This window comes from Nomascus leucogenys, chromosome 13 (genome assembly GCF_006542625.1).
Source record: "Nomascus leucogenys isolate Asia chromosome 13, Asia_NLE_v1, whole genome shotgun sequence".
Lineage (NCBI taxonomy): Eukaryota > Metazoa > Chordata > Mammalia > Primates > Hylobatidae > Nomascus > Nomascus leucogenys.
In genome coordinates, this window is record NC_044393.1 from 18,352,063 (window position 1) to 18,373,914 (window position 21,852).

The following is a 21,852-nucleotide window of genomic DNA, read 5'->3' on the forward strand; positions in this document are numbered from 1 at the left end:
GACTACAATCAAGAACTTAGTATCACAAATTACGTAAGGTAAGTGGTGTTATCTCTACTTTAAGCATGAAAAATTCAAGTTTTGAAGAATTTAGATGACTTGCCATAGTAGCACAACTACGGTTAAGTGAGAAGTCATGGTGTATAGATTATATTCACTGATGAAGGGGTGAAAACCCATTTTTCTTCTTCCTTAATGCCATTCCTTATATCTCACCCTGTGCAGTAAGTCCTCAAAATGTTAACAATAATCATAACCATTCATATTTCTGTCACAGTGCATACAGCATATTTTTGTGCATATTATATTATTTGATCTTTTTGTATAGTCTTGTGAAAATGAAAAACAATTGCTTATGCTGTTTTCCTAATGAGGAACACAAGGCTTACTGGTACAGAGTTGGAAGTAATGGAGGCAAGCAGAGAAAGGCCCAGGCTTTGTGGAGCTTGATGCTTGTATAATTATGGATACCTTGTTTTAGAAAAGTAATGCAGAACTACTAATACAAAATTAGGCACATAAGTGAATATTTATTTGAAATGAAAAAGAAATTGCAACAAATTAGAAACTTACAAAAGCTTATGAATACATCAAATATCATGAATCCCAGAAAAATAACACTTTATTATTATTATTATTTTAAATACCTTTATAATACCTTTTTAATATTTTATGGCTGATTATTTTTGATTGTGTCTTATGACTATAATTTTCATATCATTTCTATAGAGAGAACAGAAGGATAATTCAGTCTTTGCTCTAGCATGGTTGATCAAAAATTTAAAGTTATTATTGGTAGTTTAGGAAAGATTATTTCCATTTCCATAACTTATCAGTAATGCCACATCTGTCATGTCCTCTGCAGTTTCTGGCTCAGGTGGTACTACATGCCTGGGGCAAGGCCTTGGAGAGTTCTAGCCCTTTGATTTTGATTTCATGGCACCTTATTGCAGCCTCTTAGTCACTGATCCAGCTCTATCAGGTCCTCACCACCCCCACTGTGCCTGTCTTGGGTTCATGATACAGCCATGAAGCCTTGAAGGCTGGCCCCAAGGAGGTTGCTGTGCAGTGTCTGGTTGATATTTCTCCTTGAGGTTAAATATGGGGTCAATTAGCATGATGAGTGCAACCAAGGGCAGGTAATCAGTGAGGGTTGTCCAGACGTTGATGTGGTAGGTCCTTAAGACCACCACCAGGGCACAGACAGCGTCCCTGGACTGGAAAAGTGCTGCTTGTCTCTGTGCCAAAGTGGGGTTTCTGCTTCCTCTCCTCATCCCAGGAGGAAACTGTGCTGAGCTTTGGAAGGGGCTCTTGCAAGTGTTGACCTAAAGTTTAAGCTTCAAGAGTTTTATGGTAGATTAGCCTTTATTGCCAAGCTCAAAAACGATTTGCAAGTTAATGGGCCTCCAGTTTCTTGCTTCTCAATACCTTCCTAAAGGTGGACCAAGAAAAAACATTGTAGAGGCCTGTGGGGAAGGAAAGATAATTAGTCCACTTATTCTTCTTGATTCTTTAAACATCCTCGGACATCATGTTGGGTCTCTAGAGAATTACTGTCATTGAATTGTCTGTTGTCAGGCTATGCTTAGGAACTCCTTAAAGAAATAGCCCCCAAAAACTTTTCCTGGAGTCTAACGTGAGGCTGTCATAGAGGGTGTCCTCTGTCATGATCACCTTTTAACTAGCCATCATTTTTTAGACATCAGCTTTATGTAGCTTAAAGCAATGCTTTCCATTAGAACTTTGTGTTCTGTATTTATAATGTGTAATATGGTAGTTACTAACCACATGTGGTTATTAAACACTTGAAATGGAAAATAAGGCTAAGGAAGTGATTGAATATTTTATTTTATTGTAATTCATATGAATTAACATTTAAATAGCCTCTTGTGACCAGTGCCTACAGTATTGGATAGATCAAACTCAGATTATTAAAACAGTGACAGCCAACCTGTATGTAAGAGACCTGCCTCACTCAGGTCAACTCGAACCACATATGGTCAGTTTCTGGTAGTAAAAGAGTCTATAGATTTTTCTGAACAGTATTTCCTGCCCTGGATCAGGGGTCACTAGGGAGTGAGTCAGATTAGAATGGTGTCATTGAAGAGAAGAGCAAGATATGGACTTGTGATAAATTTATCTTGGGAAAAGTTCATTTAGAGGGGGTACAACTGGAAGAAAAGTAGAATTGTGGGACTTGGTGACCACACATTTCCAGGTTGGTAACATTCATATGGGATTTGCAGAGGGAAGCAAAGTCTTCCATAGTCACTCACTGGAAATTTAGTAGAGGAATTCAGATCTCTGTTAAATTAGCCTATCTTTCATCATGAGATTTAATCACATTATCTTGATGCAGTACTTTTTACCTTGTTCTCTCTTAAGAAGATATTTTGAAGATCAGTGAATACTGCATTAACTTAATACAAGTGCAGTGTTCACTGATCACTGACTCAGAGAAATTAAAAAGCAACCAACCAAACAACTGGAGTTTAAGGTAGAAAGTACACTGTGATCCCTTTATAAAACAAGAATTTTGGATAAAGGAAGGATTGGCAAGATGTGGATAATAATAAGTTCTTCTTAGACTCTCTGCTGGCAACCTTATATGTGCTTTGCATGTGTCCTTTTATTTCATCTTGATGACACAGCTAAGGGTTAGATATTTTCCATCTGCATTTTACAGATGGACACATTGGGGTTCCAAGGACTTAGGAAATGCCCAGCATCACCAGGTTGGCAGGCCAGAGCTGGACTGAGTACCAAAGTAGCTAGGACCCTTAACCTTAATACAGAGATATTACCCCATGTGAATGCATACCATCGGGCTTTCTTTTTTTGTTTTTTAGCATATTGTAAGTTTTCATAAGTAAATATAGTTTTAAGAAAATAGTAGGCAGCTGATATTTGAGGGACTTTGGACTGTTCAGTGAAGATCTTCTATGTAGGAAAAACTCATCAAATGTTAGAATTGATCTACTTTTTGCCAGCCTCTTCTCATCCTTATTTGAAAAGTCCGAATTGTATCCTTACTATGTGCAAGGCATGGCGCTAGGTGCTAGGGTTCTATGGCAAAGAAGTCAGACACAGTTTCCGCTTTTACGGGACTCATACACCAAACAAAGAAAATGCTAACTTAAACAATTATAAGAAAGTCTGATAAGGTTATGGTAGGCCAAAGATAGGGCACTGCAAAAGACAAAGAATGGGACTAATTCTTTTTTTTTTTTTTTTCCCCGGCCTCTGCAACTCGTTTATTTCTGCTATTCTCTAATTTCCAAAATTTTGTTCTCTTGATGTACCTTTACTGTGGTATTGTTTTTCTTTTTTTCTTTTTTTTTTTGAGACGGAGTCTTGCTCTGTCGCCCAGGCTGGAGTGCAGTGGCGCAACCTTGGCTCACTGCAAGCTCCGCCTCCCGGGTTCACGCCATTCTCCTGCCTCAGCCTCCCGAGTAGCTGGGACTACAGGCGCCCGCCACCACACCCGGCTAATTTTTTGTATTTTTTTTTTTTAAATTTTTAATTTATTTTTGCACACAAAACAATGAACATTTTCTAAAAGTACATACAAACAAAAGATGCATATCAAACGTATTAGGAAGGTTGCACATGGGAAGATGGGGAATAGAAATGGGGGGTGGGAATTAAAGAAAATAAATGAGAGAGGGACTTTGTATGGATCAATGATAATAACTCAATCCTCTATTTGACAAGAAGGAAGAGGAAGAAAAAGAAAGTGGGATAAAGGATCAGAAAGGGAGGAAAATAGAAAAAATTAGAGTATGACTGCAGGGTAGACCTGTTTTGTTGTCGCTTGGTTGGTTGGTTGGTTTGTTAGTTGCATTTTTCATATGTTTCGCCATGTTGGCCAGGCTGGTCTCGAACTCCTAGCCTCAAGTGATCAACCCGCCTCGGCCTCTCAGAGTACTGGGACTACAGGCGTGAGCCACCACGTCCAGCCCCCACATTGCTTCTGGCCTCTGTGGTAGACCTCCCAAACAGGGCGGCTGGGCAGAGGCGCTCCTCACACCCCAGACGGGGCGGCCAGGCAGAGGCGCTCCTCACTTCCCAGATGGGGCGGCCACGCAGAGGCGCTCCTCACTTCCCAGATGGGGCGGCCGCGAGGCGCTCCTCCCCAGACGGGGCGGCCGGGTAGAGGCGCTCCTCACATCCCAGACGATGGGTGGCTGGGCAGAGGCGCTCCTCATTCCCAGACGATGGGTGGCTGGGCAGAGGCGCTCCTCACTTCCCAGACGGGGCGGCCGGGCAGAGGCGCTCCTCACTTCCCAGACGGGGCGGCAGCGCAGAGGCGCTCCTCACATGCCAGAAGGGGCGACTGGGCAGAGGCGCTCCTCACTTCCCAGAAGGGGCGGCCAGGCAGAGTCGCTCCTCACATCCCAGACAATGGGCGGCCAGGTAGAGACGTTCCTGACTTCCTAGAAGAGGTGGCGGCCAGGCAGAGGCGCTCCTCACCTCCCAGACGAGGTGGCCGGGCACAGGAGCTCCTCATAACCCAGAGGATGGGCGGCCAGGCAGAGACGCTCCCCACCTCCCAGATGGGGCGGCGGCCGGGCAGAGGCTGTAATCCCAGCACCCTGGGAGGCCAAGGCAGGGAGGCGGAGGCTGCAGGGAGCCAAGACCATGCCACTGCACTCCAGCCCGGGCAACACCGAGCACCGAGTGAGCGAGTCTCCGTCTGCAGGAGAGGGACTAATTCTGTCTGGAGTGAACTGGTGAAGTTTCTATGGAGCATTTAATAGAAACCTTGAAGCATGAGTGGGAGCTCATCAGCAGCATGGTGGGCTCACCAGAGCCTGGGCAAGTGCTTGTGTGCCTAAACTGCTCCACTGACCTCCACCTGCTACTATTTATCACGCTCCTTTGTACAGGGTTAATAAAAGGACTAAGCTGAAAGACCACCATTCTAATTTGGAACATCTGGAGACATCAGAAGGCCCATTAGAAGACCCTAAACTTCTAATTTTTTCTTTCAAATACTCTGAAACGAAATCCACCAATTTATGAATACTATCTTTTTTTGGTGGTGGAATTCCACAGGACTCCATTTTGTTCACCATTCTTGAAGCATCAGTAAAATAATAAAGATGATTCCCACTCCCTCTTTTTTTTTTTTTGAGATGGAGTCTCACTCTGTCGCCCAGGCTGGAGTGCAATGGTGCACTCTCGGCTCACTGCAACCTCCGCCTCCTGGGTTCAAGCAATTCTCCTGCTTCAGCCTCCTGAGTAGCTGGGATTCCAGGTATGCACCATCACGCCCAACTAATTTTTGTATTTTTAGTAGAGACGGGGTTTCACCGTGTTGGTCAGGCTGATCTCAAACTCCTGACCTCGTGATCCACCCGCCTCAGCCTCCGAAAGTGCTGGGATTACAAGTGTGAGACACTGTACCCGGCCCACTCCCTCTTTTTTCAGAGAAAAAAACTGGAACCCGAATGAGTGACCTTGTAAGTGAGTTGCTGGCAGTTTCTACCTTTGCAGAGACCAAGTTCTTCCATCCACATGGCCTTGTGTTGTACTCCCAATACCCCAAGGCATGGATGTTTTCTTCATATTTCACATGGGGGAGGTGACTGTCTCAGAGAGGTACACTGAGCAGACCAAAGTTTCAGGGCGTGAAGGGCTCAGCTTGAGTCCCTGCCCAGGGTGCTGTCAACCTGGAGGCTAGAAGAGCTTGTTCCTTGACAAAGCCTCAGATCTGAGTGCCCTGGGTTCCCCCTGGGCCATGACTTGGTTCCTTACGTTGCTCTGTGTTGCAGAATTCATGCTGGACTGCACCCTGCCTCCCCCAGGGAGTGCAAAGATAGCCCTTGGAGGGGAATGATGGAGGAGGAGGTTATCAGGTACCGAGAGGCCATTCTGACCTTGTGGGAATGTGGTGCCCCTGGTGAGGCTACAGGAAGAAAGTGAGCATCCCTGGGAATCTCACACGAGGAAGGCCAGACCAAATCCCTGTACTTACAAAACGCTCTAGGAAATATGCCTCAGTTGGCAGGCATGATGACTTCTGAGCCCTTGTGTTTATTTCTGTAGAAGAAAAATATTTCCAAATATTAACTGGTGAAGTTTTATTTTTAGAGATACATATTTTTCTTTCAATTACTTCTACCATTAATATTAGACCATGAAGCTCAGTTCTCTTGCCATAGGGAAGGCAGAACCTCAAAAAACTCAATGACACCAAAGGTTATATTTATGCTTCTGCATTCCAATGTAGAGCATTGAAAGATGTGGAATTTAATTGCAAGGGCTAGTCTCTTCAAAGAGAAGTGGTTGCCTAATCGCCAAAATTCACAGCAATTATGTTGGCAAGTAATGTTTTAAAGCTTACATGGATAGTCTATTTTAACCTCACTATTATTGTTCCAGTCTTAAAGATGAGGAAGTTGATCCCCAGAGAGAGGTTAATTAGCTTGTCTAAGGTCACTTGGCTAAGAAGTGGTAGAGCCAAGATTTGAGCCCAGGTGTTTGGCTTTGAGCCCATGCTTAATCACTCTGCACATTATCTCATATGCTGGGTATTCTGCTCATGGTAGGGAATACAGCAGGGAACAAGACTGCCAGGCTTCCCTCAAGGGGCTCATTGGTTGAGTCTTCCACTGTGGGTCTTATGAAATTTCATTTGGGCCTTACAAAGCAGGCAAAAACAAGAGTCCTTATTTTACTCATGAGGAAAAGAAAGTAAAAAAGAGGGAATTGTCTTACTCAAGGTCATAGAAAGACATAGTTGCAAGATGGGATTAGAAACCATATGTCCATCAGCACCCTATGTCCTTTCTCTGCCCTGGGAGCACACTCCATTTAGCAGGCTTGCAGCTAGTGTTAATGTCTGGACAATTAATCAAAACTTCCTTTGGGCTGGATCTCCAGAGCCCAAGAACACTGGTGGCCAAAGGATGGTGTCTTGTGAAAGGAGGGCAAGCAAAAGTGTAGGACAAATTTTGCTTTGGGATTTTGGTTACACCTGCACGTAGAGTGTCCCTGGGATAAGGGTGGCTTCTGGGTTGGGGGAAGGTCTGTGGATAAAGGCATTTGTGGGTGTGTTCAGAGAGGCAGAGTCAGAGATTCACGGATGTGGTGATTGGGAGGGGAGGAGGGCTTTTCTAATCAGGACTTTTATGGAAATTATCCTTGGTCAAGAGAAGGGGCATGTTGGCAACATGGCCACCAAGGAAAAAAAAAGGAGAGATCCAGGCCGGGCGCGGTGGCTCACGCTTGTAATCCCAGCACTTTGGGAGGCCAAGGCGGGCGGATCACCAGGTCAGGAGATCGAGACCACGGTGAAACCCCGTCTCTACTAAAAATACAAAAAAATTAGCTGGGCGTGGTGGCGGGCGCCTGTAGTCCCAGCTACTCGGAGAGGCTGAGGCAGGAGAATGGCGTGAACCCGGGAGGCGGAGCTTGCAGCGTGCCGAGATCGCGCTACTGCACTCCAGCCTGGGTGACAGAGCGAGACTCCATCTCAAAAAAACAAAACAAACAAACAAACAAAAAAAACAAAAAAAAACAAAAAAAGGAGAGATCCAGCACAGTTGCTGGTAAGGGACTCTTCTGCTGGGCTCCCACCAGCAGCTCTAGGATCAGGCCTGGATATGAGATATCTCTTACCTGTTGCGCTTTTGAAATGTTTCTGATGAACAGACTATCCCACAGAAGGAGGAACAGCACTGAAATCCTTTCTCGCAGTCTTCCTGCATTGTACACAGGTGAGTACAGTTTTCAGGTTCCGATATGCAGGGTGGAGGTTCCAAGATATACTCTGGAACATAGAACAAGTAAGAGAAGGGCCTCACCAACAGGCTGGAGTAATGTTCAGAACTCAGCCCAGGGAACTGCCAGGAAACCTGCCACCCTCATCTGCCTTGCATGGTTCCAGGGTGGTGGCATCAGGTTTTGTCCTCAGCTGCTGCCTTCCTCTGAGTTCTGAGCAGGGAAGCAGGGCATGGATATTTTTTGATCAAGAATAGAGTTTGGTAGAACCCTGCACCCATTGGTCATTCACCATCCTTGTAGTTCAGACGCCAAGTCCCTACTGACTATGGTTGGGTCCATATCAAGGGTATTAATGGTGTATGTGGTGAACAAGAAGGAGGTCTGTATGTTCGTTCTGCACTGACTCATTGTGTGGTCTTGAGTTGTAGAGCTTCTCATTAACAACATAGTTTACCCTGGGGTTAACCTAACATGGGTTATTTGTGTATAGGAAGAATGAGCAAAAGGTAAGTTTTGGTAAAGGATGAAGACCACGCATTAAATGGAAGGTACTGGATCAGAGAACTGGGACCCAGTTCACAAGTAAGTTCTGGGAGTGACTTCTTTCATGGTAAGAAGGGTGGGGACTTCAGAATGGTGTTCAAAGATTCAGCTTCTTTTTCTTCCTTGGTGTCTCTCGATCAGGAGGCCAGAGCACCAGGATGCCCCACTTTCTACTGTTAGAGAAGAATAAGCATCGTTATGTTGACTTCCTATTTCCTTCCCTACCCCCAAGTATTTCAGTTCAAAGCTAAGACCTACCTGCCCTGGGAGAGTCTTCCCTAAGGACTTCCTTTCTATTCCTGGACTCTAAGGATGGGCCCCATTAATCCCTTTCCCCAAGCCCTTCCATGTCCTAATTTTTGTACCTTGTGACTCTCCCTTTCTCTGGGGGCAAAAGTCAAAAGTGGGGCATTCTGTTGCCCATCTGTGGGTCTATTCCTCTGCAAATATTTGCAATTAGAAGGAAAACTATAGGATATTATGATTTGAGAGGAATGAATGAAGAAAGAGGTCATGACTATAACTGTAGCAGCAAATGGCACCAGAATTGGGGTAAAAGAAGCTGAGGTCCAAGCTGTTGACAATTTAATAGAGACCAATAACTAGTACTCACCCCTGGCTTCTCAGCTATTCTATAGCTCACTGGGCACTGCAAGAAATTGGAACTAGTCCACATTTTGAAGAGCTTGGGGCTCAATAGAGCAGTTTATGGATAGACATCATGATCCAGAGATCTCAGAGAGGTCACCCTTTTCAAGTCTTGACCCCTCTTCTGGGTATCTGGTCCCAACTTCACTCACAGCACTTACCAGTCTTTTAGAAAGCCTCTTTGTGCCTTTCCTCAAATTCTGATTCTCCCATTAACTCTACCCTGGGCACTCCTATTTTCTTGTAGCTTGCTTAGTCCCTCTTAGTCCTATAAACCTGCATGCCTTTTCTGAAACTTCTTAAGCAGGACCTAGCCTCCCCAGGCACATGAGCTACCACACTTATCCTTCTTCTGAGCCGCCAGTATTCTGAAGATGTTTTCCCCATAGAAGAGTGGATGTATGATGAATAACAGTTCTTTTCCCACTTGGTATTGGTTAGGGTCAACATTACTAGAGCCAGAGCTCTTTTGAGTTGAGCTGGGCAGTGGTGGCTGCTGAGATGGACTCTACACTGTCCCATTGATGCTAAGTACCTCTGGAGTTTGAAAATGTGGAATAAAAGGCAAGACTTCCTTTGCCTCCTTCCCAAAACATCCTCCAAGGCCAAGGTTATGTAGATTCCAGCCTGAGTTCTACCAACTTCGTTGTCTCTCTGTTTTATTGCTTGAAAAGTGAGTCCAAGCATCCATGAAGGAGCCACGGGCAGCAAGACTAAGCTGGATGATGAGGCTGATCACATTTACAACATTTAATATTACTGAGCATTTACCATGGTTTAGTAAGAGTGAGCTATGTCTGCACGCATTATCTGTTCTCCTACTGTATTCATGATAAGGATAAAACCTAAGGCCCAAATACCATAGTATAGTGACCCAAGGTCCCTCAGCAACAGAGCAGGGATTCAAACCTAGATCTTGCCAACAATAAAGCTTGGGCCCTTGGACATGACACGGTATTTTTCCAAGAGGTGTGACAGACTGTCAGCCCTCAGATCCTCTCCTGTCCACACACGTTACTTCCCTCCTTGGGCCCAGACCCAGCACCTACTCAGAACACGCTGCTTGGGACTCCCAGGCACCAGCTGCAGTGCTAGGCAGAACACCACCAGGAACTGGAGAGGCAGCACAGACTTCATGGTGTCAGTGGGACGGGTGAGTAAGTTCTGGCCAGGGATTGCTGGGTTTGACCAGGCACTGCTGTGAGGAGAAGAGAAAGAAAGAGGGCAAAGTGGAGGCCCAGTGTGACTAGGCTTTCACCGTGTACTCCAATCAAAATGGACAGGGCAGGAATCCAAGCACCTCCCAATCACACCCACTCCAGGGCCATGTAGTGTTTTCATATCCTCCTTTATCCCCCTTATCTTGACCTTGCTATCTCTTTCATCTGTATCTAGATCTTATTCATGTCCCTTAACATTTTTTATAATTTTCCCCTGTGGAAATTGTACATGTCTTTGTTATATTTATTCACAGATTATTGATTTTTTTTTTTCTTTGAGACAGAGTCTCGCTTTGTCACCCAGGCTGGAGTGCAGTGGTGCGATCTCTGCTCACTGCAGCCTCCTCCTCCCGGGTTCAAGCAATTCTCCTGTCTCAGACTCCTGAGTCGCTGGGATTACAGGTGTGCACCACCACGTCCGGCTAATTTTTGTATTTTTAGTAGAGATGGGGTTTCACTGTGTTATCCAGGCTAGTCTTGAACTCCTGACCTCAGGTGATCTGCCCTCTTCAGCCTCTCAAAGTGCTGGGATTATGGGTGTGAGCCACCGTGCCTGGTCTGAGGCTTGAAATTTTAAAAGGAAATTGTAAAATGTTATCATAACTTTTCAATTAATTCCTTTTGTTTACTGCTAATGTAGAGAAGTTAACTTTCCAGTTTACTCAAAAATCTCCACCGTGACAATTATTTGACCTCACTGAAACCAACAAACATTGACTTTTCACTTCCCTATTTCGTAGTCCTCCCCTATAGGTGTTTACTTTTCTATCAATGTAGGATTCAGAACCTGTCATTTAAATCTCCTTGCTTGAATCTGACTACAAAAACTGCAACCTTGAATGAATCCAACCATCAATTTCATTGAAGCTTGAACCTAGGCAGATAATTGTTGCTGGGGGAAAATAACTGGGCTACTAAACAGCACCATAGATGCACCATCACCAAACCAAAAAGGGTCTGGCAATCTTACTAAGTTTCTTCAGTAAGTCAGTGTTCCCACTTTCTACAAATACTATTTCAAACTTGCTTACCTCTCTTTAAACCTTGGATCTTTTCTTCTTTCCACGAATCTGTAACTAGTTAGCTTGCTAAATTCTCCCATTGTCTATTACGGTTTCTTTGTGTGTTCTCTTCAGTGTTTGTCATAGGCAAATAAGAACAGTTATAGTTTTCTTCTTCAAACTTTATGCCGTTTTTAATGCCTCACTGTGCTGGCTAGGCCCTTGAGTACATCATATGTAAGTGGTGATAGTGTGTATTTTTGTCTGATACCTGATTTAAAATGAAAACTTCTTGTTTCCCCTTTTAGAATTGTCTCCACTTTAGGTTTCTCATAAGCACCCTCTATCAGGTTTAGAAAGTTTTCTTTCATTCCTAATATAACAAGAAATTTTAAATTAGTTTATGTCAGATTATATGTATTGCTTTTTTCTATGTATATTGAGATGATAACATTTTTATATCCTTTAATCTGTTAATGCAGTGAACATTCAGATTTTCAAACATTAAGCCATTTCTATGGTAATATAAGGTGATCATTGAATATTATCATTTTTATATTGTTTGGTTTAGTTTGCTATTTTTAAGGTATTTTACATCTATGTTCATAATGAACTGGGCCTGTAACTCTCTTTCTCATATTGTCCTTGCTTGGTTTTATAGCAAGTTTATGCTGACTTCATAGGATGTGCTGAGTAGCAGCCCTTCTTTATCAATTCTCTGGAAATTCTTGATTTAAGATAAATAGTTACTTGAACTCTCAACTCTGTTTTTCTTGCACGAATATACTCATTTGCACTTGTTGTTTTCATTTAACAATAGATCCTGAAAACTGCTCTCCAGTAGTTCATAACAATTTTTCCTCTATTACAGCTGCATTTGACATACACCTTAGTCATACTGCCAGTCTCCTATATTTGGTCATTTAGGTAGTTTCCAAGATTTTGCTATTATAAATAATGCTGCAATGAACAATTATGCATAATTTTCTGTATTGTTTGAGGTATAATATCAGTAAATTTCTAAAAGTGTGATCATTGGTTAAAAGGATAAATGCACGGCTGGGTGCGGTGGCTCACGCCTGTAATCCCAGCACTTTGGGAGGCTGAGGAGGGCAGATCATGAGGTCAGGAGTTTGAGACCAGCCTGGTCAACATGGTGAAACCCCGTCTCTACTAAAAATACAAAAAATTAGATGGGCGTGGTGGCACATGCCTGTAGTCCCAGCTACTCAGGAGGCTGAGGCAGAAGAATCACTTGAATCCGGGAGGCGGAGGTTGCAGTGAGCCAAGATCGAGCCACTGCACTCCAGCCTGGGCAACAGAGCTAGACTTTGTCTCAAAAGAAAAAAAAAAAAAAGGATAAATGCACATATAGTTTGGCTAGATATTGCCAATTTCTACTTCATAAAGATTATACCTTTTTGTAATGCCACCAACAATGTGACTGTGCATGTTTCCTACAGTCTCACTAACAGAACGTGTTGTCATGCTTTTGAATTTTCGCCAAAACAATTGGGTGAGAAATGTTATTTCTGTAGTTTTTGAGGTTCATTTACTATGTAGCATGTACCAGTACTTAATTCCATTTTATGGGTGAATAATACTCCATTGTATATATATATCACAATTGTTTATGCATTCATCTGTTGATGGACATTTCAGCTGTTTCCTTGCTTTGGCAATTGCAAATAATGCAGCTATGAACATTTGTAGGTGAATATTTTTTTGAGTGTATATTTCTAGCTCATTTGGGTAAATATTTGGGAGTAGAACTGCTGGGTCATATGTTTAACTTTGTATGTTTACTTTTTTGAGGAAACTCCAAACTCTTCCCATAGCAGCTGAACCATTTAATACTTCTATCAGCTATGCACGAGGGTTCCAATTTCTCCACACGCTTGCAAACACTTATTATTTTCCTTTTTAGAAATTATAGCCAGTCAAAAAATGTGAAGTGGTATCTCGCGGTTTTTATTTGTATTTCCCTAATAACTAATGATGTTGAGCATTCCCCATCCGCCCCCCCTCTTCTTCTTCTTCTTGTTCTTGTTCTTGTTCTTCTTCTTTTTTTTTTTACATGGATTCTCACTCTGTCGCCCAGGCTAGAGTGCAGTGGTGTGATCTCAGCTCACTGCAACCTCCACCTCCCAGGTTCAAGCGATTCTCCTGCCTCAGCCTCCTGAGTAGCTCGGATTACAGGCACCTGCCACCACACCTGACAAATTTTTCTATTTTTAGTAGAGATGGGGTTTCACCATGTTGGCGAGGCTGGTCTCGGACTCCTGATCTCAAGTGATCCACCTGCCTTGGCCTCCCAACGTGCTGGGATTACAGGCATGAGCCACCGTGCCCAGCCGTTATTGAGCATATTTTCACGTGCTTGTTGGTCATTTTTATATTTTCTTTGAAGAAATGTATATTCAAGTCCTTTGCCCATTTTGTAATTGGGTTGTTTGTGTTTCTTTTTTTCTTGATTTGTAAGAGTTCTTTAATATATTCTGGATATTCATCAGAGAGATGATTTTTTCAAATATTTTCTTCCATTCCATAGGCTGTCTTTTCACTTTTTTGATAGTCATTTGAGGCACAAGAGTTTTTAACTTTGATTAAGTCTGATTTTTTTTTCTTTTGTTACTGTGCTTTTGGTGTCTTTTCTAAGAATCCATTGCCCAATCCAAAGTCATGAAGATTTACTTCTACATTTCTTCTAAGAATTTTGTAGCTTTTATATTTAAATCATTGGCTTATTTTTGAATCAGGAAATGTGAATTCTACTTTTTCAAGATTGCTTTGGCTATTCAAGCCTCTTGCAGTTTTGTATGAAATTGAGGATCAAGTTTTCTATTTCTCAAATAAAGAAATATCTGGCCAGCTGTGTTGGCTCACACCTATAATCCCAGCACTTTGGGAGGCCGAGGCAGGTGGATCACCTGAGGCCAGGAGTTTGAGACCAGCCTGGCCAACATAGTGAAACCCCATCTCTACTAAAAATATAAAAATTAGCCAGGAGTGGTGGCACACTCCAGTAGTCCCAGCTACTCGGGAGGCTGAAGCAGGAGAATTGCTTGAACCTGGGAAGTGGAGGTTGCAGTGAGCTGAGCTCACGCCACTGCACTCCAGCCTGGGTGACGGAACGAGACTCTATCTCAAAAAAAAAAGAAAAGAAAAACCTGTTGGAACTTGATTGGAATTGCATTGTAATACCATCTTAATAGTTCTAAGTCTTCCAATACAGAATATGGGATGTCGGCTAGGTGTGGTGGCTCACACCTATAATCTCAGCACTTTGAGAGGCCAAGGCAGGTGGTTTGCTTGAGCTCAGGAGTTCGAGATCAGCCTGGGCAACATGGCAAAACCCCGTCTCTACAGAAAATACAAAAATTAGCTGGGCGTAATGGCATGCGCCTATAGTCCCAGCACTTGGGAGATGGAGGTTGCAGTGAGCCAAAATCATGCCACTGCACTCCAGCCTGGGTGACAGAGCCAGATGCTGTCTCAAAAAAAAAAAAAAAAACACACAAAACACGATGGGATGTCTTTCTGTTTCTTGAGGTTTTCTATAATTTCTTTCAGCAATGTTCTGTATTTTGTGGTATATAAGTCTTTTACCTCCATGGTTAAATTTATTTCTAGGTATTTTATCCTTTCATAGCCTGTTGTAAATCAAATTGTTTCCTTAATTTCCTTTTTGGATTGCTCATTGCTGGTGTTTACAAAAACAGCTGAGATAGTTTTACTTTCTTCCCAATTTGGATGACTTTTATTTCTTTTTATTACTTAATTGCTTTGGTTAGAACTCCATTACAGTGTTGACTGGCAGTGGTGAAAGATGCATCCTTGTCTTATTTCTGATCTTGGGAGAAAGATTTTGATCTTTCGCAATTGAGTATAACCATCATTGTATATAGTTTTTTATAGGTGCCTTTAATCATGTTAAGGAAGTCCTTTATTTCCTAGTTTTCTGAATTTTTTTTAATCATAGAAGGGTGGTGAATTTTGTGAAATGCTTTTTCTGTATCAATTAAGATTGGAAAACTTTGAGAAGGATTGGTGTTAATAAAAAAAGTTTGGTATAGATTTTATCAGTGAAGTCATCTAGCCCTAGGCATTCTTTTTGTTGAAGAGAGTCATGTGTATTTTTCAAAAATTACTGATTCTATCTCTTTATTTGTTATAGGTCTGTTAATATTTTCTATTCCTTCTCAAGTCAGTTTTGGTGATTTGTGAGTTTCTAGGAATTTGTCCATTTCCTCCAGGTTATCTAATTTGTTGGTGTAAAATTGTTCATAGTATTCTCTTATAATTTTTTTAGTTCTGTAAGTTGGTGGTGATGTCCCACTCTAATTTCTGATATTAGTTATTTGTGTCTTTTCTCTTTTCTTCTTAGTCAATCTAGCTAAAGATTTTCAATTTTATTGATCTTTTAAAAAAACCAAGTTTTGGTCTTGTTGATTCTTTTTACTGGTTTTCTATTTCCTATTCCATTTTTCTGTGCTCAAATGTTTATTTTTCCTTCCTTCTGCTAGCTGTGGGTGTAGTTTGTTCTTCTCTTTCTAGTTTCGTATGATGTAAAGTTAGGTTGTAGATTTGAGTTTTTTTTTTTTTTTTTTTTTTGAGACGGAGTCTTGCTCTGTTGCCTAGGCTGGAGTGCAGTGGCGTGATCTCGGCTCACTGCAACCTCTGCCTCCTGGGTTCAAGCGATTCTCCTGCCTCAGACTCCTGAGTAGCTGGGACATACAAGGCTCGTACCACCAGGCCCGGTTAATTTTTTGTATTTTTAGTAGAGGTGGGGTTTCACTGTGTTAGCCAGGATGGTCTCAATCTCCTGACCTCGTGATCTGCCTGCCTCGGCCTCCCAAAGTGCTGGGATTACAGGTGTGAGCCACTGCGCCTGGCCGTGATCTTTCTTTTTTAATGTAAATATTTACAGTTATAGATTTTCTGCCCTGAGAACTACTTTTACTGCATCTCATAAGTTTTTATATGTTGTGTTTTGTGTTTTCGTTTTCATTCATCCGAAAGTTTTTTTCTAAGTAGTTGGGACTACAGGTGCATACCACCATGCCCAGTTAGTTTTTTGTAGAGACAGGGTCTTGTTATGTTGCCCAGGCTGGTCTTGAATTCCTGGGCTCAAGTGATCCACCCACCTCAGCCTCCCAAAGTGCTGGGATTACAGGCATGAGTCAACATGCCTGGCTCAAAGTATTTTCTAATTTCCTTTGTGATTTATTCTTTGACTCATTTGTTGTTTTAGAGTGTATTAATTTCACATTTTTGAGAATTTTCCAGTTTTCCTTCTCTTATTGATTTCTAGCTTTGTTCCATTGTGGCTGGAGAAGATAGTTTGTATAATTTCAATCTTTTAAAATTTATTTAGGCTTGTTTTGTGGCCTAACATGTAGTTTATCCTGGAGAATGTTCCATATGTGCTTGAGAAGAATATGCATTCTCTTCTTGTCTTAGGTCTGTCTTAGATTTATAGTGTTGTTTAGTACCCTATTTCCTTATTGATTTTTCTGTCTACATGTTCTATTCATTTTTGAAAGAGGGCCTGGAATGCTTTCCAACACCAACAACCAATTCTCCTATCTCTGGACACCAACTGGGTGTTCCAAAATTTAATTTAATTCTGACACTAACTACTTGAAGTTAGTGCAGACCCCACAGCTTATAGGCTTGATTTCACAAGACTACTCCCAACTTCAGGTGCCAGTTGCAAGTCTTGGGCCTCCTGCACTTTTGATCTACTGGCTATAAATCAGGGGCTCCCACAATCCCATCTGAAAGTTTGATAATTTGCTGGAACAGCTCACAGAACTCAGGAAACACTTAAGGTCTATCAGTTTATTATAAAGGATACAAATGAATAGCCAGATTAAGTAAATAGGGCGAGCTTCACAAGCGTTCCAAGCACAGGAATTTCTGTCCTTGTGAGTTGTGTGTGCCATCCTCCTGGCACATGAATGTGTTCACCAATTCAGAAGCTCATCAAATCTTATTAAGAGTTTTTATAGAGCTTCAACTCCTTCCTTCTTTAACTTTCTGGAGGAGAGTGGGTGGGTCTAAAAGTTCCAGCCCTCTAATCACTTGATCTTTCTGGTGGCCAGCTCCATCCTGAGGCTGCCTAGGGGCCCCATTCCAAGTAACCTCATTAGCAGAAACTCAGGTGGAATCAAAAGGGGCGCCTTATGAATAGCAAAAGACACATCTATCACTCAGGAAATTCCAAGAGTTTTAGGAACCTTGTGCCAGGAACTGGGGACAAAGACCAGATATATTTCTTATGATGCCATGGTGGGATATTGAACTCTCCAACTATTACTGTAGTGCTATGTCTCCCTTCAATCCTGTCAGTGTTTGCTTCATATATTTTGAAGCTCTATTGCTTGGTGTGTATATGTTTATAATTTTTATATCTTTTTGATGAATTGACCCTTTTATCAATATATAATCATGTTTTTTGTTTCTTTTAACAATATTTGACACAATGTGTACTTTGTTTGACTTTAATATAATAATCACAGCTCTTTTTGCTACTATTTGCCATATGCAGAAAATTGAAACTGGGCCTCTTCCTTATGCCTTATACAAAAATTAACTCAAGATGGATTAAAGGCTTAAATGTAAAACCCCAAACTATAAAAACTCCAGAAGAAAATCTGGGCAATACCATTCAGGACATAGGCATGGGCAAAGATTTCATGACAAAATCATCAAAAGCAACTGCAACAAAAGCAAAAATTGACAAATGGGATCTAATTAAACTAAAGAACTTCGTACAACAAAATAAACTATCATCAGAGTGAACAGACAACCTACAAAATGGGAGAAAATGTTTACAATCTATCCACCTGACAAAGGTCTAGTATCCAGAGTCTATAAGGAACTTAAATTTATAAGAAAAAACAAACAATCCCATTAAAAGGTGGGCAAAGGACACGAACAGACACTTCTCAAAAGAAGACATATATGCAGCCAATAAACATGAAAAAAAGCTGAACATCAGAGTAATGCAAATCAAAACCATGATGAGATACCATCTCACGCCAGTTACAATGGAGGTTATTAAAAAGTCAAGAAACTACAGATGGTGTTGAGGTTGTCGAGAAATAGGAAAGCTTTCATGCTGTTGGTAGGAATGTAAATTAGTTCAACCATTGTGGAAGACAATGTGATGATTCCTCAAAGATTTAGAACCAGAAATACCATTTGACCCAGTAACCCCATTACTGGGTATATACCCAAAGGAATAGAATCATTCTGTTATAAAGACATATGCATGCATATGTTCATTACAGCACTATTCACAATAGCAAAGACATGAAATTAACCCAAATGCCCATCACTGATAGATTGGATAAAGAAAATGTGGTACATATATACCATGGAATACTATGTGGCATAAAAAGGAATGAGATCATGTTCTTTTCAGGGACATGGATGGAGCTAGAAGCCATTATCCTCAGCAAACTAATGAAGGAACAGAAAACCAAACACCCCATGTTCAAACACCCCATGTTCTCACTTCAATGAGAATACATGGACACAGGGAGGTAAACAACACACCCTGGGGCCTGTCGGGAGGGAGAGCATCAGGATAAATAGCTAATGCATGTTGGGCTTGATATCTAGGTGATGGGTTGATAGGTGCAGCAAGCCCCCACAGCATGTGCAACAAACCTGCACATCCTGCACATGTACCCCAGAACTTAAAAATATAGCTCAATCATATAGAGTTTTGTGTAATGAATTGATAAGAATAATTTATAATTAGGCCGAGTGTGGTGGCTCATGCCTGTAATCCCAGCACTTTGGGAGGTTGAGACGGGAGGATCAATTGAGGTCAGGAGTTCAAGACCAGCCTGGCCAACATGGCGGAACCCCATCTCTACTAAAAATACAAAAATTATCTAGGTGTGATGGCACGTGCCTGTAATCCCAGCTACTCAAGAGGCTGAGGTGCGAATTGCTTGAACTTGGAAGGTGGAGGTTGCAGTGAGCCAAGATCACACCACTGCACTCCAGCCTGGTGTGGAGTGAGACTCTGTCTAAAAAAAAAAAAGAATTTATAATGAACACATCCATTATATGCAAATAGCCACTCCCCTTTTTGAGAAATAATGACATTGTAAATATTTGCATGACTAAATGAAGGCAGCAGAAGGCAGGTAACAAAAGATAGGTGATTCAAAAATGAGAAAATAAAAGATTGTTTACATTAAATATACAGAGGAACTAAAAGATAATGTAATAAAATATGGGTTAATTCTAAGCACCTTTTAAAAAATTATATTCTTTTCTTTTTTTCTGTAAAGCACTTTGTAATTAGAAAGCAGAAATAAATAGTACCCTTTGGAAAAGAAAAACTCTGTTAGCAAGAACACAGGACTGGTTCTGTGAGAGAGGAGAGGAGACAGAGGAGGCATCATTCTTGCAGAAGCCCTAATCTACATGGAGAAGGACAGGGCCAGGAGAAGGCAACAGCAGGAAGCAAGGACTCTCTTGCTCTGCCCTGACTTGGCCAGTGGAGGCAGCGAGGAGCTGAAGATCATTCCTTTTTTCTTTCCTTCCCTCTCCACAGGCAGCTCTGCAGGGAAGTCTGTGACTGCCTGGCCAGACTTAGGGCTCATGCTCTGGTCAGAGTCATGGCACCCCAGACTCTGCTGCCTGTCCTGGTTCTCTGTGTGCTGCTGCTGCAGGCCCAGGGAGGATACCGTGACAAGATGAGGATGCAGAGTAGGTGATGGGCTGGGCTGCTGGATGGGTGAGGGAGAGTTGGGTAGAGGGGAACGGAGGAGCTGTGTCCAGTCTGAGCAGGACCTAGGAGTTGGAAACTTTCTGCATATCCAGCTCTGACCACAATGCTGTGCAGACTCTGGGCTGTCCCAAACCATGGCCCTCCAACCCCTTTACCTGGCCCTGGGAATAGTAGTGGGAATGAAGGGGGAACCTACATCTTTTGTTGTTCGCTCCCAGTACTTAGAGACAAATGGTACATCCCATAGTGAAATGTGCACCAGGGCTGAGAATCCAATGGGAAAGCAAGACAATTATTCTTTGATTTATGCACATTTGTGAGGAGTAAACATCTAGAAGTGGTTATGAGGGTGAGGGTAGGTGTAGGTGTAGAAATGGGTATAAGTGTAGGGTAAAAAGGACATACAGCAATGAAAAGTTGGAGTATACAGGGCAAAGTTAAGTATATCATCAAAGGAGCCAGGAGAGTGGTGGTGGGAAGGGATACTAGGGATGGTGACGGTGAGGAGAGGGAGGGATGAGAGGCAAGTTCATCTTCTTTTCTGGGCTCTGCAAATTCTGGAGAATAGGGGAGGGTTTGGAAATGTCTCAGGCTTCTTTGAACTTTCAGGGTCAGACGTAGATTCTATGGGGGTGACTTCACCATGATTAATGAGGAGACAGAGTTCTGAATGCAGGTGTATGGCGAGGGTCCAGGAAGCCCAGGCATTGAGGTCTACTGGGGTGAGAGGCAGGACAGGGAGACAGGATTTAAGATACTGCCAATCACTAGGATTGGTGATGGGCTGGAAGGAAGTTCCCTGAAGAGTCCAGGAGACTCGTGGTGGCAGGGGTGCCTTGGTTCTGGGGTCATGGAGGAGCTTCAAGCTTGAGAAGGGTGCTCTATAGGTGCATGGTTTCATTGACCCTGCTCCTGCACCATTTCAGGAATCAAGGTCTGTGAGAAGCGACCCAGCATAGATCTATGCATCCACCACTGTTCATATTTCCAAAAGTGTGAAGCAAATAACATATGCTGTTCAGCCTTCTGTGGGAACGTTTGCATGAGCATCCTGTGAGTGGGAGAGTGGGCTGGGATGTGCACCCTGCCCCCTGAACCCTTCCATCCGAGACTGTGCCCACATCTGAAGCACAAGGACATCAACAGGAATGCCACCCTCCCCACTGGCTGAACTCCTTGTCCCTGTCAAATAAACCAGAACAAATGCCCATGGATCCTGCCTCTTTTGCTGCCACTACAGGTGATTATTGAGAGCCCACTGTAGCCCCCACAGATGCCCCACTTGTCTTGTGTCCTGGTGTTCGATTTCTCTCCCTGGCTATGCTTCTCTACCCTCCCTCTCCCTCTTTGACCCATGTATCCCTGCCAGCCCTCAGGAGGCCCAGCCCCTTGCTGTTTTGTTCACTGAACCAGTACTCCCAGGGGGAGGAACTGCTCATGTGCAGCATCTCCCGATGCTAAGGAGAACATTTCTCACGCTGGAGTCAGAAGGACCCATTAAGCATGAGATGGGTGGCAGTTAGAACCCGAGGTAAAGAGTGGGAGGCCCCCAAGCACTGCTTTGGTCTCCTTAGCCTTGGTGCTCCCCCACCTCATGCTCCCCAATCTCTTTCTGAGCTTCAGATTGCTGTCTCTTTACAATGAGGATAATGAGTCCCAGGAAGGCCAGTGACATGCCTAAGGCCACAAGAGAGTGAGAGGATATGATGTGGCCAGAAGAGGATGTTTCCTCTGAGCTCACTTTTTGCTCACTTCTCTCCATTACTTGAGGCCAGAGGCATCCTAGTGAGAGTGAGTGCCTACCCCAACCCCAAACTTCCTCCTATCCAGCACCCACCAACATGGCTACTCCTCTGATGGGACCCAATTTGGGTCTCAGGATCTAACACTCCAGCACCTTCCATTAACTGAATAGTCCCTATCTTTCCCAAGCCCTCTTCCTTAGGGACTC

The 21,852-nt window shown here is 42.8% G+C and overlaps 2 protein-coding genes across 2 annotated transcripts; one reads left to right on the forward strand and one right to left on the reverse strand.

Moving 5' to 3' along the window:
• Nucleotides 1-510: 510 nt before the first annotated feature.
• On the reverse strand, nt 511-10,161 carry WFDC13 (WAP four-disulfide core domain 13). The gene is made up of 4 exons (XM_030826399.1): nt 9,972-10,161; nt 7,627-7,777; nt 5,981-6,045; nt 511-1,466 (listed from the first exon to the last, which is right to left on the reverse strand). The coding sequence occupies exons 1-3, from the start codon at nt 10,057-10,059 to the stop codon at nt 6,003-6,005; spliced, it is 282 nt and encodes a 93-aa protein (XP_030682259.1). The 5' UTR covers nt 10,060-10,161; the 3' UTR covers nt 511-1,466; nt 5,981-6,002.
• On the forward strand, nt 6,887-21,115 carry WFDC10B (WAP four-disulfide core domain 10B). The gene is made up of 4 exons (XM_003253651.2): nt 6,887-6,988; nt 7,660-7,724; nt 19,725-19,879; nt 20,828-21,115. The coding sequence occupies exons 3-4, from the start codon at nt 19,789-19,791 to the stop codon at nt 20,956-20,958; spliced, it is 222 nt and encodes a 73-aa protein (XP_003253699.1). The 5' UTR covers nt 6,887-6,988; nt 7,660-7,724; nt 19,725-19,788; the 3' UTR covers nt 20,959-21,115.
• The last annotated feature ends 737 nt before the right edge of the window (nt 21,116-21,852 follow it).

Excerpts from the sequence above, each read along its gene's own strand:
- WFDC13 (XM_030826399.1), bottom strand. The coding sequence starts at position 10,059 with ATGAAGTCTGTGCTGCCTCTCCAGTTCCTGGTGGTGTTCTGCCTAGCA. Across the intron at positions 7,778-9,971 it reads TCCCAAGCAGCGTGTTCTGA|AGTATATCTTGGAACCTCCA; the intron begins GTAGGTGCTGGG and ends TCTATGTTCCAG. Across the intron at positions 6,046-7,626 it reads ACATTTCAAAAGCGCAACAG|AAATAAACACAAGGGCTCAG; the intron begins GTAAGAGATATC and ends TTTCTTCTACAG.
- WFDC10B (XM_003253651.2), top strand. The coding sequence starts at position 19,789 with ATGGCACCCCAGACTCTGCTGCCTGTCCTGGTTCTCTGTGTGCTGCTG. Across the intron at positions 19,880-20,827 it reads TGACAAGATGAGGATGCAGA|GAATCAAGGTCTGTGAGAAG; the intron begins GTAGGTGATGGG and ends GCACCATTTCAG.